At 21.6% G+C, this 16,203-nt stretch overlaps 2 protein-coding genes across 2 annotated transcripts in view; both read left to right on the top strand. All coding sequences in view use genetic code 6, as the record gives it.

The window, feature by feature from the left end:
• Positions 1-422, top strand: part of TTHERM_000770922 (hypothetical protein) — a gene marked incomplete at both ends in the record, with an annotated part of 536 nt that extends 114 nt beyond the window's left edge. Inside the window, 3 exons of the mRNA XM_012797083.1 lie at positions 1-18; positions 80-290; positions 397-422. The exon at positions 1-18 is cut by the window's left edge and continues 114 nt beyond it. Coding sequence (XP_012652537.1) covers positions 1-18; positions 80-290; positions 397-422 — 255 coding nt within the window. The remainder of the gene's footprint in view (positions 19-79; positions 291-396) is intronic.
• Positions 423-994: 572 nt separating this feature from the next.
• On the top strand, positions 995-15,584 carry TTHERM_000770911 (cation channel family protein; the record flags this gene model as incomplete). Its single annotated transcript, XM_012797082.1, has 12 exons — positions 995-1,447; positions 1,711-3,731; positions 3,906-4,213; positions 5,329-5,411; positions 5,480-5,726; positions 6,312-6,997; positions 7,313-9,309; positions 9,484-9,788; positions 10,896-10,963; positions 11,018-11,446; positions 11,798-12,532; positions 12,672-15,584. 12 exons carry the CDS (start codon positions 995-997, stop codon positions 15,582-15,584), a joined length of 10,245 nt encoding a protein of 3,414 aa, XP_012652536.1.
• Between the last annotated feature and the right edge of the window lie 619 nt (positions 15,585-16,203).

Below are 16,203 nucleotides of genomic sequence, written 5' to 3'. Positions count from 1 at the left end.
AAAAACAGAAATATAATAGTTTTTTTTTACAAATAATAATGATCTATTGCTTGACCAGTTAAATTATCAAAATCAATAGCTAGAAAACTCATATACTTAGAATTAGTAAGAAAATATTGAAGAGTTTAAGCAAAATATAGAAAATAATGAAAACTACTATGAAAAAAATGGATAAAGTAAAAATCTAGATTTAACATCGCAATCTTTTAAATTAAAAGATTCAACTCATTAAAAAGAATTCTAACATTTGAATTAAGATGGATAAAAACCAAAAACTATTTCAATAACTTGTAAGAATGAATTTTAAGAAATAAAAAATACTAAAAATCCAAAAAAACTAATAAGAGCTATTAATCTGTTAGTAAATGTGAAATCTTTTTATCGTTAAATATCAAGAAATACAAGAGTATTAGAAAAATTGACAAGATATTAGCATTATCTAATAAATGATAATGTATCAATTTTTTAAGCTCATAAAAAATAAAAAAACAATTCATTTTTTAAGTTTTTATCTCAACTTAAAAAAGTTCTACTAGTATCTATTAGAGTTATTGATTGTATAATAAATAAAATACCTATGTTCTAACCCTACAACTTGTACAAATTTCTTTGGGATATTTTTCAAGCAATACTAATAGTTAGTGTTATGTTTCTCTTTAGTTTGATCAATTTCTTTTAAATGGATCAAAAAAATTATGAATTTTTTTTTTAAGCTGTCTTTGTTTTATTCGTTTTAGATATGTTATTTACATTCAATACAGGAGTTGTTGAAAAAGGCAATGTTATTTTTGATAGGAAAAAAGCTGCCATAAAATATTTAAAAAAGAATTTCATCATGGATTAAATAGCATTGCTGCCTCTATTTATGTTTTTATTAGATATAAAAATTGAAGGTATCTATTCTTGGGCTATCTATTTTTAAATATTGATGAAGCTTTTTGTCCTTTCTGATATATTCGATAGACTAACTTATTATTTAAATTACTAAAAAAACATGAAAAACATTGTTGATTTAGTCAAACTTGTTTTTATTATAGCCTGCGTTTGTCATGTATTTTGTCTTTTTTGGCATGGTCTAGCAATTTATGAAATTAATCAAGGTTGTAACACTACTTGGCTATAATATAGAGGAATATAAGATGCAGATGTGTTTACAAGGTATGTTCAATCATTTTATTATCTTTCAGTTACAATGATAACAGTTGGATATGGAGACATAACTCCCCAAACGACATATGAAATACTATTTACTACAATAACTATGTTTGTCACTGGATTTTTCTATGCATTTAGTTTGAATAGGATAGGTAGTATTATAGAAAATATAGAAATGAAAGATAAATCGTATAAAGAAAGTATGCAGGTCATTCATAGGCTTATGAGAGAAGAAAGTGTATCTTAAACTTTAAGAGTTTAAATATCAAACTATCTACAGTATCTTTATAAAGTAAATTATTTACTTAATAACAAAATTTAATTATTGCATTATAATATTTTCTTTATATGGTATCTACCCCTCTTTTCAAAAATAAAATGTTGTATAAAAATTTGATGAGATAAAAGGTTATGAGAGGGCAAATATTCAAAAAAATTTTTACCTTTATACAAATTAAAATCTAAAATATTCTGAAATTGACAAATTTTTAATGTTATAAATATATTTACAATAATTCGATTAAAATTAATTTTTAAATTAAAAAATATATAAAGGAATCGAATGAAGTATGTAAATAACAAGAAAAAGAAATAATAAATAAACTATCAAAATAATTAAAATATGGTCTCATTTAAGATGTTTAAGGAAAATATTTGAAAGAAATTGAATTTATTGACAAGCTAGAATCTAAATCAAAAATTGTTGAAATAATGGAAGAATGTCTATTTTCACCTGGAGAATATATTTTTCAATAGGGAGATTTAGATGATAGTGCTCTGTATTATATAGTTAAAGGAAGTGTCAAAATTACTTATGAATACTAAGATAGAAATCAAACTTAGAATTTAGTAATAGCTCAATTACATAAATCATAGTATTTTGGTGATATGTAATTTATTTAAGGAAGTGTGAGAATATTGACTGCTTAAGCAAGTGATTTTTGTAGAACTTATAAAATTCCTAGGGACAAATTTTTTAATTGCATTAAGCAATCAGAGTAAGATTTTGAGAATTTCTAGATGCTAAGAGAGGCTTATATATTCAAATAAAATCAAAAGCTTTTCAATATAAAATGCTACACATGTAATAAAACAGATCACTTTTCTTTAAAATGCCCTAAAACTCATTTAACACTCTCTATTTAAACACTGATTTAAAAAGAAAACAAAACAAATCCTCATTTGGAAAGATAAAATTTTAAAAGGAGACAATAAAAATATAATTCTCTTACCTTTCATTTCGATACAATAGATGCTATTTTCGAATTCTTAGACAAAGAAGATAATTTTTAGGATTTATAGCATTTAGAAGACCAGTTAAATTATAGTTAAGATGAAGCTTATTTAGAATAATAAATGCTAGAATTAGAAGCATTAGAATAAATGGCTTATGTATCTCATGAATAAAATAAAATAAATATAAATAATTAAATAATATCTGAGGTAGATTAAGATCAAGAGCAAGAAAATTAATAAAACTAAATTATTTCTTAAGAATTAATTAATCAAGAAATCGAAAAAATTCAACCAACATATAATTAAAATAAACAAAAAAAATATTCTTTAATTACTAACAGGCAAAGGAATTTAAGCTTAGATAAAATATAACCTCACAGTGGTTTAGTAGAATTTTAATATAAACTATAAAATGGGGAAGAATAGGAAATTTCAAGTTTTGAATAAAATTCTAGCTTAAGCAATTTTACATAAAGGTCTATAAAAAAGTTCATATAATAAAACTCACTTAAAAGCTAAAATGAAGAAATTAAAAATATCGAAAGTTAGATATAAAATTCACATTAAAATTCTTAATTATCTTTCCAAAACAATGATAAAATAAATTAAAGCTAGGTTTATGACGAAGGAAAAGCTAAAAAACCTATGCTTAGTAATAGATTTTTTTAAGGAAATAAAATAATTAGCTAAAATTTAGAATCAAAAGAATTAAAAAATGATAAATCTTAACAAGATGCTGTAAATTTGATTAATAAAGTTACAACTTATTAAAATAAGAATGCCTAACATCTTTTTAAGAAAAAATCTTAAAGTCTCAATAATTTAAATAATTTAGATGTTGAAAACAAAGAAGAATTGATCTAAAGAGAAAAATAAAAAACTATTCAATTTCAATCAGGATTAAATAAATAAATATAAGAAAATAATGATTAAAAAATAGGCAATTTTAAAGATGTATTTTAATAATAAATTATGAGATCCTAGTCTTTTGATGAATCCTCTTTAAATCATTTAAGCTATTAACTTGCAAATTAAACAAACTCTTAAATGGTTAAAAATAGTTCAAATGATTAAAAAAATACTCATCCCTTTATGTTAGATATAAAAAATTAATAAGTTCAAAAATAGCAAGATGAAAAATTTAAGTCAAATAATTCAACAATTTCAAATTTAGATTAATCCAAATAAAATCTTAACTACACATCTTAGAGCACAATAAAATCTGTTTCAAATGGCTAAAATGTAAGTAAAAACGAATTGGGATGTAACAAATAAGTAGTTTAAAAATAATAGTATTTAAATAGAAGATAAAGTAAGAAAGTTACCTTAATTAGGCAAATGTAATAATAAAACAGAAGAATTTCTTAAATAATTCATTAAGAAGCTTTATAAAATTAGTTTTAAAATAATTAAAATGCAATAATTAGAAAGCCCTTTAAATTATTAACTCAAACAAATCAACAATTTTAACCATAATAAAATTAAGGATATATTTTTAATATTGCTAATAAAAGGTAATCAGTTACTTAAAATCAAATCTAAAATTTAATCAGCTAAAACAATTAAGGTTTGAATATGTTTTCATAAATCGCTCAACAAATGAATAACTCTCCATTAATTGCAAAAAGACGCTCTAATGCCTATAATAAAACTTTTTATAAACTCTATCCTTAAGAATAAAATATAAATAAAAATTAAAACTCTTTAGTATTTGAGAGTTTAGAAAATAGTAAACTTTTACCAGAAATTTTAAAAAACAGATCTTCTCTATTATAAGAAATAAATAGTAAAGATATCTTAAGAAAATAACTGCATCAAGCGGGTAAATTAGAAATAAATTATTAATCTCTCTAAAATAATAATTTATCATCACTTTAAAATAATTTATTCAATCATAATAATATTTATTCATAATAAAATGCAATTTAATAATAATTAATAGATTCTAATTATTTAATGTTACAAATATTTGATAAAGCTAATAATTTTAAATATTACTATCCCAATTTCAATATTAGTTCAGTTATTTAAAAACTAAAAACAAATAAGATAAAACAAAATAAGAAAAAATCTTTGAGGAAATAGCCATCAAGGACACTAGGATCAAATAAAAAAAACCTAAAATAAATAAGTTAAAATAATAAAACAAATGAAATTATCAAAACTTAGTAATGAATGTTTTTTATATTAAGAGCTTAATTTTAACTAACTAAATTTTTATGTTAAAGGTGAATAAATAATAATATATATATATACAGATGTTTGGATAAAGTTACCCAAGTACACTTGTGTTTAATGTATTTAATTTTTTAAAGCAAAAAAATTAGTTTTCCATAAATAATTAAAAGGCATTTGTTTTTAATAAAATCACAGGTAGATTGAACTGATAAATTCTAAAAAACAAAAATAAAAGAAGCAAGAAGTCTATTGAGCATTCAATTTTCAATCTTTAATTCAATATATTTAAAAACTCAAGTGTTATTCATAATAAATAAAAAACTTTCTTTATTAATAGTAAAAATATGAAAACTGTTAATTATAAAAATTATTCAAAATTTAATATAATTCAAGAAAGTCGAAGCTATTTTTAAATTCATCACATAACTCTAATTCTTTTAATCATTTAAAGTAATATTTTTAAAACAGAATTTTTTTTATTGCTATATGCATTAAAAGCTTTCATTTTCAATAAAATTTTATAATAAAGCTTTGCTCATAATAGGTGTTTGGATGTACAATAATTTGTGTTTTTAATAAACTAGTTTGCCTTTAAAAATAATTTAGAAATTAAATTTGTGAACTTTCATGTTAAATAGATATTATTTTTCATAAAGCTATCTAAATAATTGATAAAAATAAATAATAAGAAAAAGAATAATTCTACTTCACATTTAATAAAATTTACTCAAAATAACTTAGCACTTTTTTCAATTAAAGTTGCATAAATGATTGATTTTTCATCTATTAATAACGAAAGTACTTTAATTTACCACATGAAAAGTATTAAACTGAATGAATAAGTATCTTTTTTTGTGTTTTCATAAATACAAATTTGTTTCTTATTTTATATTTTGTCTATTATTATTAGGATCATTTAGATTTACTGAAACTCAATAATAAATAAGGAGAATCTGTCTAAGAGTGCACAAATGATGACTTAAAATCAGAAATATAATAGTTTTTTTTTACAAATAATAATGATCAATAGTTTGAAGAGTTCAGTCAACAAAATTAATAGATAGAAAACTCATATACTTAGAATTAGTAAGAAAATATTGAAGAGTTTAAGCAAAATATGGAAAACAATGACAACTTGTATGAAAAAAATGGATAAAGTAAAAATCTAGATTTAACATCACAATCTTTTAAATTTTAAGATTCAATTCATTAAAAACAATCCTAACATTCGAATTAGGATGAATAAAAACCAAAAACTATTTCAGTAACTTATAAGAATGAATTTTAAGAAATAAATAGCAGATAAAATCCAAAAAAGCTGATAAGAGCTATTAATCTGTTAGTAAATGTGAAATCTTTTTATCGTTAAATATCAAGAAATACAAGAGTATTAGAAAAATTGACAAAATATTAGCATTATCTAATAAATGATAATGTATCAATTTTTTAAGCTCATAAAAAATAAAAAAACAATTCATTTTTTAAGTTTTTATCTCAACTTAAAAAAGTTCTACTAGTATCTATTAGAGTTATTGATTGCATAATAAATAAAATACCTATGTTCTAACCCTACAACTTGTACAAATTTCTTTGGGATATTTTTCAAGCAATACTAATAGTTAGTGTTATGTTTCTCTTTAGTTTGATCAATTTCTTTTAAATGGATTATAAGAATTATGTATATTTTTTTTAAGCCGTCTTTATTTTATTTGTTTTTGATATGTTATTTACTTTCAATACAGGAGTTGTTGAAAAAGGCAATGTTATTTTTGATAGGAAAAAAGCTGCCATAAAATATTTAAAAAAGAATTTCATCATGGATTAAATAGCATTACTGCCTCTCTTTATGTTTTTATTAGATATAAAACTTGAAGGTATATATTCTTGGGCTATCTACTTTTAAATATTGATGAAGCTTTTTGTCCTCTCTGATATATTCGATAGACTAACTTACTATTTAAATTACTAAAAAAACATGAAAAACATTGTTGATTTAGTAAAACTTGTTTTTATTATAGGCTGCGTTTGCCATGTATTTTGCCTTTTTTGGCATGGTCTAGCAATTTATGAAATTAATCAAGGTTCTAACACTACTTGGCTATAATAAAGAGGAATATAAGATGCAGATGTGTTCACAAGGTATGTTCAATCATTTTATTATCTTTCAGTTACAATGATAACAGTTGGATATGGAGATATAACTCCTCAAACGACATATGAAATACTATTTACTACAATAACTATGTTTGTCACTGGATTCTTCTATGCATTTAGTTTGAATAGGATAGGTAGTATTATTGAAAATATTGAAATGAAAGATAAATCGTATAAAGAAAGTATGCAGGTCATTCATAGGCTTATGAGAGAAGAAAATGTATCTTAAACTTTAAGAGTTTAAATATCAAACTATCTACAGTATCTTTATAAAGTAAATTATTTATTTAATAGCAAAATTTAATTTGAGCATTATAATATTCTTTTTTATATGAGATATACCCCCTCTTTTCAAAAATAAAACTTGGATATATTATCAATAGACAAAGGAATAGTAAGTAATATTACTAATAGAAGAATTTATAAAATTAATAATCAAAAAAAGTTATACTATTCAAGAAGAATTTACTTATATAAAAATTAAAATTTAAAATATATTAAAATTGACAAATTAATTTTTAATGTTATCAATTTATTTATTTATAATAATTCGATTAAAACTAATTTATAAATTAAAACATATACAAAGGAATCAAATGAGGTATGTAAATAACAAGAAAAAGAAATAATAGATAAACTATCAAAATAATTAAAATATGGTCTCATTCAAGATGTTTAAGGAAAGTATTTGAAAGATATAGAATTTATTGACAAGCTAGAATCTAAATCAAAAATTGTTGAAATAATGGAAGAATGTCTATTTTCACCTGGAGAATATATTTTTCAATAAGGAGATTTAGATGACAGTGCTCTGTATTATATAGTTAAAGGAAGTGTCAAAATTACTTATGAATACTAAGATAGAAATCAAAGTTAGAATTTAGTAATTGCTCAGTTACATAAATCATAGTATTTTGGTGATATGTAATTAATTTAAGGAAGTGTGAGAATATTGACAGCTTAAGCAAGCGAATTTTGTAGAACTTATAAAATTTCTAGGGACAAATTTTTTAATTGCATTAAACAATCAGAGTAAGATTTTGAGAATTTCTAGATGCTAAGAGAGGCTTATATATTCAAATAAAATCAAAAGCTTTTCAACATAAAATGCTACACATGTAGTAAGACAGATCACGTTTCTTTAAAATGCCCTAAAACTCATTTAACACTTTCTATTTAAACACTGATTTAAAAAGAAAACAAAACAAATCCTCATTTGAAAAGATAAATTTTTGAAAGAAGAAAATAAAAATATAATTCTCTTACCTTTAATTTTGATATAATAGAAGCTATTTTCGAATTCTTAGATAAAGAAGATAATTTTTAGGATTTATAGAATTTAGAAGACCAGATACATTATAGTTAAGATGAAGCTTATTTAGAATAATAAATATTAGAATTAGAAGCATTAGAATAAATAGCTCAGGAATAAAATAAAATAATAAAAACTAATTAAATTATTTCTGAGGTGGATTAAGATTAAGAGCAAGAAAATTAATAAAATTAAATTATTTCTTAAGATTTAATGAATACAGAAATTGAAAAAATGTAACCTGCTTATTATTAAAATAAATAAAGAATTTAGTCTCTAAATAACAGATCAAGGCATTTAAGTTTAGATAAAATATAGCCTCACAGTGGTTTAGTAGAATTTTAATATGTACTATAAAATGGAGATGAATAGGAAACTTCAGGTTTTGAATAAAATTCTAGCTTAAGCAGTTTTACATAAAGGTCTTTAAAAAAATTCAAATAATAAAGCTCACTTAAAAGCTAAAATGAAGAAATTAAAAATATCGAAAGTTAGATCTAAAATTCACATTAAAATTCTTAATTATCTTACCAAAATAATGATAAAAAATGTTAAAGCTAGGTTTACGACGAAGGAAAAGCTAAAAAACCTATGATTAGTAACAGATTTTTTTAAGAAAATAAAATAATCAGCTAAAATTAAGAATCAAAAGAATTAAAAAATAATAAATCTTAACAAGATGTAGTAAATTTAATTAATAAAGTTAAAATATATTAAAATAAGAATGCCTATCACTTTTTTAAGAAAAAATCTTAAAGCCTCTATAATTTAGATGTTGAAAAAAAAGAAGAATTGATCTAAAGAGACAAATAAAAAACTATTCATAATCAATCAAGATTAAATAAATAAATATAAGAAAGTAATGATTAAAAAATAGGTAATTTTAATGATGTATTTTAATAATAAATTATGAGATCCTAATCTTTTGATGAAACCTCTTTAAATCATTTAGAATAACTTAAACATTTAACAACATCTTAAATGCTTAAAATTAGTTTAAATGATTTAAAAAACACTCCTCCCTTTTTGTTTGACATAAAAAATGAATAAGTTCCAACATTAAAAGATGAAAAATTTAAATCAAGCAATTCAACAATTTCAAATTTAGATTAATCCAAATAAAATCTTAATTACACATCTTAGAGCACAATAAAATCTGTTTCAAATGGCTAAAATGTGAGTAAAAATGAATTGGGATGTAGTAAATAAGTAGTTTAAAAATAATAACATTTAAATAGAAGATAAAGTAAGAAAGTTACCTTAATTAGGCAAATGTAATAATAAAACAGAAGAATTTCTTAAATAATTCTTTAAGAAGCTTTATAAAATTAGTTACAAAATAATTAAAATACAACAATTAGAAAGCCCTTTAAACTATTAAATCAAATGAATCAGCATTTTTAATCATAATAAAATTAAGGATATATTTTTAATATTGCTAATAAAAGGTAATCAGTTACTTAAAATCAAATCTAAAATTTAATCAGCTAAAATAATCAAAATTAGAATATGTTTTCATAAATCGCTCAATAAATGAATAACTCTCCATTAATTGCTAAAAGACGTTCAAATGTATAAAATAAAAATGTTTATAAGCTCTATCCTTAAGAATCAAATATAAATAAAAATTAAAACTCTTTGATATTTGAGAGTGAAAATAGTAAACTTTTACCAGAAATTTTAAAAAATAGATCTTCTCTTTTATTAGAAATAAATAACAAAGACATCTTAAGAAAATAACTGCACCAAGTGGGTAAATAAGAAATAAATTATTAATCTCTATAAAATAATAATTTATCGTCGCTTTAAAATAATTTATTCAATCAAAATAATATTTATTCATAATAAAATGCAATTTAATAATAATTAATAGATTCTAATTATTTAATGTTACAAATATTTGATAAAGCTAATAATTTTAAATATTACTATCCAAATTTCAATATTAGTTCAGTCATTTAAAAACTAAAAACTATTAAGATAAAGTAAAATAAGAAAAAATCTTTGAGGAAATAGCCATCAAGGATACTTGGATCAAATAAAAAAAACCTAAGATAAATTAGTTACAATATTAAAGCAAATGAAATTATCGAAGCTTAATAATGAATATTTTTAATATTATTAAGAGCTTAAATTTTAAGTAACTAAATTATAAAATTAATGATTAATATTTAATTATATATATGTATAGTACAATGACATACTACCTTTTTCAAGGCTATACACTAAAATTTTAGATATTAAGGTAATTAAAAATAAACAAAATTTCAAAATATATAAATTGTAAATGCTTATTTTTTATTTTTTGTATATATAAATATTAATTCCTATTTTTTATAATTTAAAACATAAAACTCTCTAAAATTGATAGATAGATAGTTAGATCTAAATTTAAGAGTATATTATTTTTAATTAACCCAAGGTCTCAATCCATATTTTCCTTAGATTAATATTTAAAAACGAAGATCTACTTTTATGAAATAGTGAAAATAAATTTTAAATGAAATATATTTTATATTAAAAACGAAAATAGATTTTGTTAAAAAATACTAAATTAAAATAAGGACAGCTATTTTTTTGATTAATCATGAATATATATATATATTATGGATTAAAATTGAGCTTTTAACAAATAACTGTTTAATTAACTTAAATCACTAAATGAGAATTGAGTTAATTATCAAAAGCAAATTGTATTCAATTGAATGAAATTTTTTGCTAATATTATTAATCTTCTATTTTAAATTGACTACTTAAATCAAAGAAAAATTGTTATCAAAGTTCTACTTTATTAAAATATAAAGAAATTATTTATTGGTAAAAAGATTACTTTGAAGAGTGTTTTTTTATTAAATGATAGAAAATATAATCACTCAAGAGGAAAATGGTTTTAATATTCATATGAATAGTGTTTAATTTAATAAATAGGTATTTAAAATTTCCTTATTTTATTTAATTGCCAAATTTTTTATATTGCTAAAGGATCATTAGGATTTAATCTATCTAAGCATGAAATAAAGCGAAACTGTAAAAGAATAAACACATGATGATCTAAAAACAGAAAATTAACATAACTTTTACACAAATTTAAATGATTAATAGTACTTCAATACAGATTAAGAAATAAATGATGATTAAAGCTCGTAGTTTCAGTAGATGAGTGTAATTGAAAAAAATATGTATGGATTAGATTAGAGCTCTTAAATAGAAAGAAAAGATGAATCAAAAATATAGATAACTAAAATACCCAACGATATTTAATGTTAAGGCTCAAAACTATCAAGAATTTCAATAGAATTAGATTAAAAATAAATTAAATCAAAATTTGAACTTTAAAGAAGCCAATATGAAGGAAAATCAAAGAAATAAATTAAAAATCCAAAAAAATTAATTAGAGCAATAAATTTGCTAGTAAATGTTAAAAGTTTTTATCGACTGCTTACAAAAAACACTAGAATTTTAGGAAAATTAACAAGAGATTAGCATTATTTAATTAATGATGCCTCGTCTATCTTTTAAATTCAATAAAGCTAAAGAAATCTAAAGTTTCTAAATTATATACCAAAACTCAGAAAGATTCTACAATTCTTAACTAAATTTGTGAATTGCCTAATTGAAAATATACCAATATTTTAGCCATATAATATTTATAAATTTTTATGGGATATTCTCCAAGCAATACTTATTGTTAGTGTTATGTTCCTCTTTAGTTTGATAAATTTCTTTTAAATGGATCCTTAGTATTATGTAAATTTCTTTTAGACTGTCTTTGTTGTGTTTGTTTTAGATATACTGTTTACTTTCAATACAGGAGTTGTTGAAAAAGGTAACGTTATTTTCGATAGGAAAAAAGCAGCTATAACGTATTTAAAAAAGAACTTCATCATGGATTAAATAGCACTGCTACCTCTATTTATGTTTATTTTAGACATAAAACTTCAGGGTTTATACTCTTGGGCTATCTACTTTTAGATTTTAATGAAACTCTTTGTCCTTTCTGATATTTTTAATAGACTAACTTATTACTTGAACTACTAAAAAAACATGAAAAATATTGTTGACTTAGTAAAGCTTGTCTTTATTATAGCCTGTGTTTGCCATGTATTTTGTCTTTTCTGGCATGGACTAGCAATCTATGAAATTAAATAAGGGTGTAACAATACTTGGCTCTAAGTGAGAGGAATATAAGATGCAAATGTTTTTACAAGGTATGTTCAATCATTTTATTTTCTTTCAGTCACGATGATAACAGTTGGATATGGAGACATAACTCCTCAAACAACATATGAAATACTACTTACAACAATAACTATGTTTGTCACTGGATTTTTTTATGCGTTTAGTTTGAATAGGATAGGTAGCATTATAGAAAATATAGAAATGAAAGATAAATCATATAAAGAAAGTATGCAGGTCATCCATAGGCTTATGAGAGAAGAAAATGTGTCTTAAACTTTAAGAGTATAAATTTCTAACTATTTGCAATATCTTTATAAAGTAAAATATTGATAATAAAAATTTATGTTCAAAATATTTTTAATATTTAATTTAGAAATATTATTTTTAATTCTTATTTAAAATCTCTCTCTACTTTCTAATACTACGATTAATAAAATTTAATAATTAATTATAAAAGGAGTCGAATGAAGTTGGTAAATAGTAAGAAAAAGAAATAATAAATAAACTATCGAAACAATTGTAATATGGTCTCATTTAAGATGTTTAAGGAAAATATTTGAAAGAAATAGAATTTATTGACAAGCTAGAATCTAAATCAAAAATTGTCGAAATAATGGAAGAATGCTTGTTCTCGCCTGGAGAATATATATTTTAATAAGGAGATTAAGATGATAGTGCCCTGTATTATATAGTTAAAGGAAGTGTCAAAATTACTTATGAATATTAAGACAGAAATTAAACTTAGAATTTAGTAATAGCTCAGTTACATAAATCACAATATTTTGGTGATATGTAATTCATTTAAGGAAATTCGAGGATTTTAACTGCTTAGGCAAGCGATTTCTGTAGAACTTATAAAATTCCAAGGGACAAATTTTTTAATTGCATAAAGCAATCAGAGTAAGATTTTGAGAATTTCTAGATGCTTAGAGAGGCTTATATATTCAAATAAAATCAAAAGCTTTTCAAAATAAAATGCTACACATGCAATAAAACTGACCACTTTTCAATAAAATGCCCAAAAACTCATTTAACGCTGTCTAAATAAACACTAATTCAGAAAGAGAACAAATCAATCCCTCATTTGGAAAGAAAATGCATATAAAGAAGATAATAAAAATACAATTCTCTTTCACTTAACTTGGAAACAATAGAGACTATTTTTTAATTTTTAGAAAAAGATGAAAATATTTAAGATTTACAACAAATAGAAGAATAAATGAATTTAAGCTAAGATGAAGCCTATCTTGAATAATAAATAATTGAATTGTAATAATTAGAGTACAATGAATAATTAGCAGAAGAATAAAAAAATTATGAAATAAACAATGAGAGAATAATTGAAGTTGGTTAAGATGAAGAGTAAGATAATGACGATAAAAGTTAGTAAAAAAATAATTTTGGTAATAATAAAAAGAATATTTAAATTTAAATTTACCAAAATGATCAACAAACTAACTAAGAAGACGATACAGGGTCTTTAGATGATGTAAAATCTGTGTAATCAAATTTTAGCATCAAAGGAATAATTAATTAATTTTAGAAAAATAAATAAAAGAAATTAAGTTTTGAAAAATAATCTCGAGGTTCATTTTTGGAACATTTAAATTAGTAATACAATTTGATTGAGCAATAATTTTAATCGACTGACCAAAACTCTAGTATAAGTAATTTAACATAAAAATCTTTCAGTAAATTAAAGTAATTAAATCCATCTACAAAAAATATAAATGAAGAAAGTGAAAATTAGGTTTCAGTATCAAACTAAAGCAATGATTCATAATAACTTTTAAGTGATTACAAAAAAAAATAAAAAAATTTAAAACCTGTGAGTTACAACGAAATAAAATCGTAACAAAATTTGTTAAAAATGTAATTGATTTATGAAAACAGAGAGAAAAATAATTCTGCCCATAGCTCAAAAGACCCTTTTTGCAGAATTCCAAATAAATAATAATAGGAAGTAATTTTTAAAAGTTAATAAAGTGCTATGGAGCAAAAAAAATCTATTTTTAAAAGAAAGTCTTAGAGTCTCACAAATTTGTAAGATGATAGTGATAGCGATCAAGAATAAATTGAATAAAATAGCTAAAACAGAAACACTCTTACTCCAAATTATTAAACAAAAAGAAAACAATCATAAGCATAAAAGAAAAATAGTATAAGAAATAGTATAAGCTAATAATTTATTAGGTCTTAATCATGTGATGAATCTTCTTTTAATAAAATATTATTTTAGTTAGAATAAAAAAAGTAATCGGTTTTGAAAAATATTCCATCAATAAGAGAAACAGCAAATACTTAAGAAGAAATTTAAAATTCTAACAATAATACCTCTATATCCAATATAAATGTTTCGAAGTAAAATATAAATTATAATTCATAGAGTACAATAAAATCTATTACTAATTACGAGCCTTCTAAAGAAACATCGTCTAAGCAAGATTTAAAAAGAAGATAAAGTAAAAAAATGACACATTTAAGATAACAGAAATAACAAAAGAGAGTTTCTTAATTGATTCATCCAATTCTTTAATAAACATAACTAAATCATAATCAAAATATTGCATAAAAAGTCTAAAATAAGCATTTAAATTAAGTAAATTAATAATGTTTAATTTAACAGAATTAGGAGTAGATTTAAAATCTTATCAGAAAAAGATAATCTTTGGCTCAAATCTAATTCTAAAACTAATAAATCTGTAATAATTAAAACCAAATGACTTATTCATAAATTTTATAACAAATGAATAGCTCTCCTTATATTGTGAAAAGACGCTCTAATACTTATGCGAAAAATATGATGGCAATTAATCAACAAGAATTAAGTAAAAATAAAAATTAAAATTCTATGATAATTGAGAACTTAGAAAGTAGTAAGCTATTACCAGAAATAATTAAAAACAGATCTTCTCTGTAATATGAAATAAATAATAAAGAAAACACTAAGAAAATATCCTAATTGCCATTAAAAATGGATATTAATAAATATATTTAATACAACTCTAATGATAATAATCATTTATCATAAGTTTATATGAATTCACATCAGCATAATCATTTTGCTATCCAAGAAAACGAAATCTAAGCATCACTATAAGATTCGAGTTATATAATGCTGCAAATATTTGATAAAGCAAATATTTTTAGGTTTTATTATCCAAATTATAACATTAACTAAGTGATTGAAAATCTGAATTCAAAAGAATCATAATAGCATAAAAAAAAAACTTTCAAGAAGCAAGCTACTCGTCGCTTTCTTTAAACTAAAAGGACTCTTAATTACATAAACGTAAATAATAAAATTAACGAAAGACTTTTTAGAACAAATATTAGTAAAGACTTAGATTATAATAAAAGCAAATTTTGATTATTTGAATACAAATTAAATTAGTGTAATCTATAATTAAAAAAAGTTCCCATTTACTTTATTTAACTGTAATAGATGATCAATACATATTATCCATCAATATGCATGTAAAAATTAATTATATTGTAAAATTTTATCAAAGTAGTGTAATAATTTACAAAATATCATCTTTGATAATTTTTAATCACTTAACTCAAACATTTTCAGAATTATACATATATTCCAAATTTAGAAATTAAAAGTATTTATAAGAATACCACTTCAAAAAGAAAGGAATAAAAACTAAATATTAATTTATATTTCTTACAAAAGGAAGAAATGAAATATAAGAAATAAGTATTACTTACAAGGGATTAAATTGAAGAATTTAGAATTCTCATGATATTCAAATACTTTTTAAGCATTTAAAAATTTGATTTTAAAAGTAATTAAAGTTAAATATTTACAAATTATTTTTGGATAGAATCAAAAGATTACAAATAATAATAATTTGATTATTTAAATTAAACTAAAAAGATAAAGTTTTTAAATATAAAATAATTAATTATTTCATATTTTTTTTATTTGAAAAAAAAATATTTATTCACATTAAATTTTAAATAGATTTGTTTTTTTATAA

The sequence above is a fragment of the Tetrahymena thermophila genome (genome assembly GCF_000189635.1).
Source record: "Tetrahymena thermophila SB210 genomic scaffold scf_8254670, whole genome shotgun sequence".
Taxonomy (NCBI): Eukaryota; Ciliophora; class Oligohymenophorea; order Hymenostomatida; family Tetrahymenidae; genus Tetrahymena; species Tetrahymena thermophila.
This window is presented reverse-complemented; position numbering and strand designations above follow the sequence as displayed.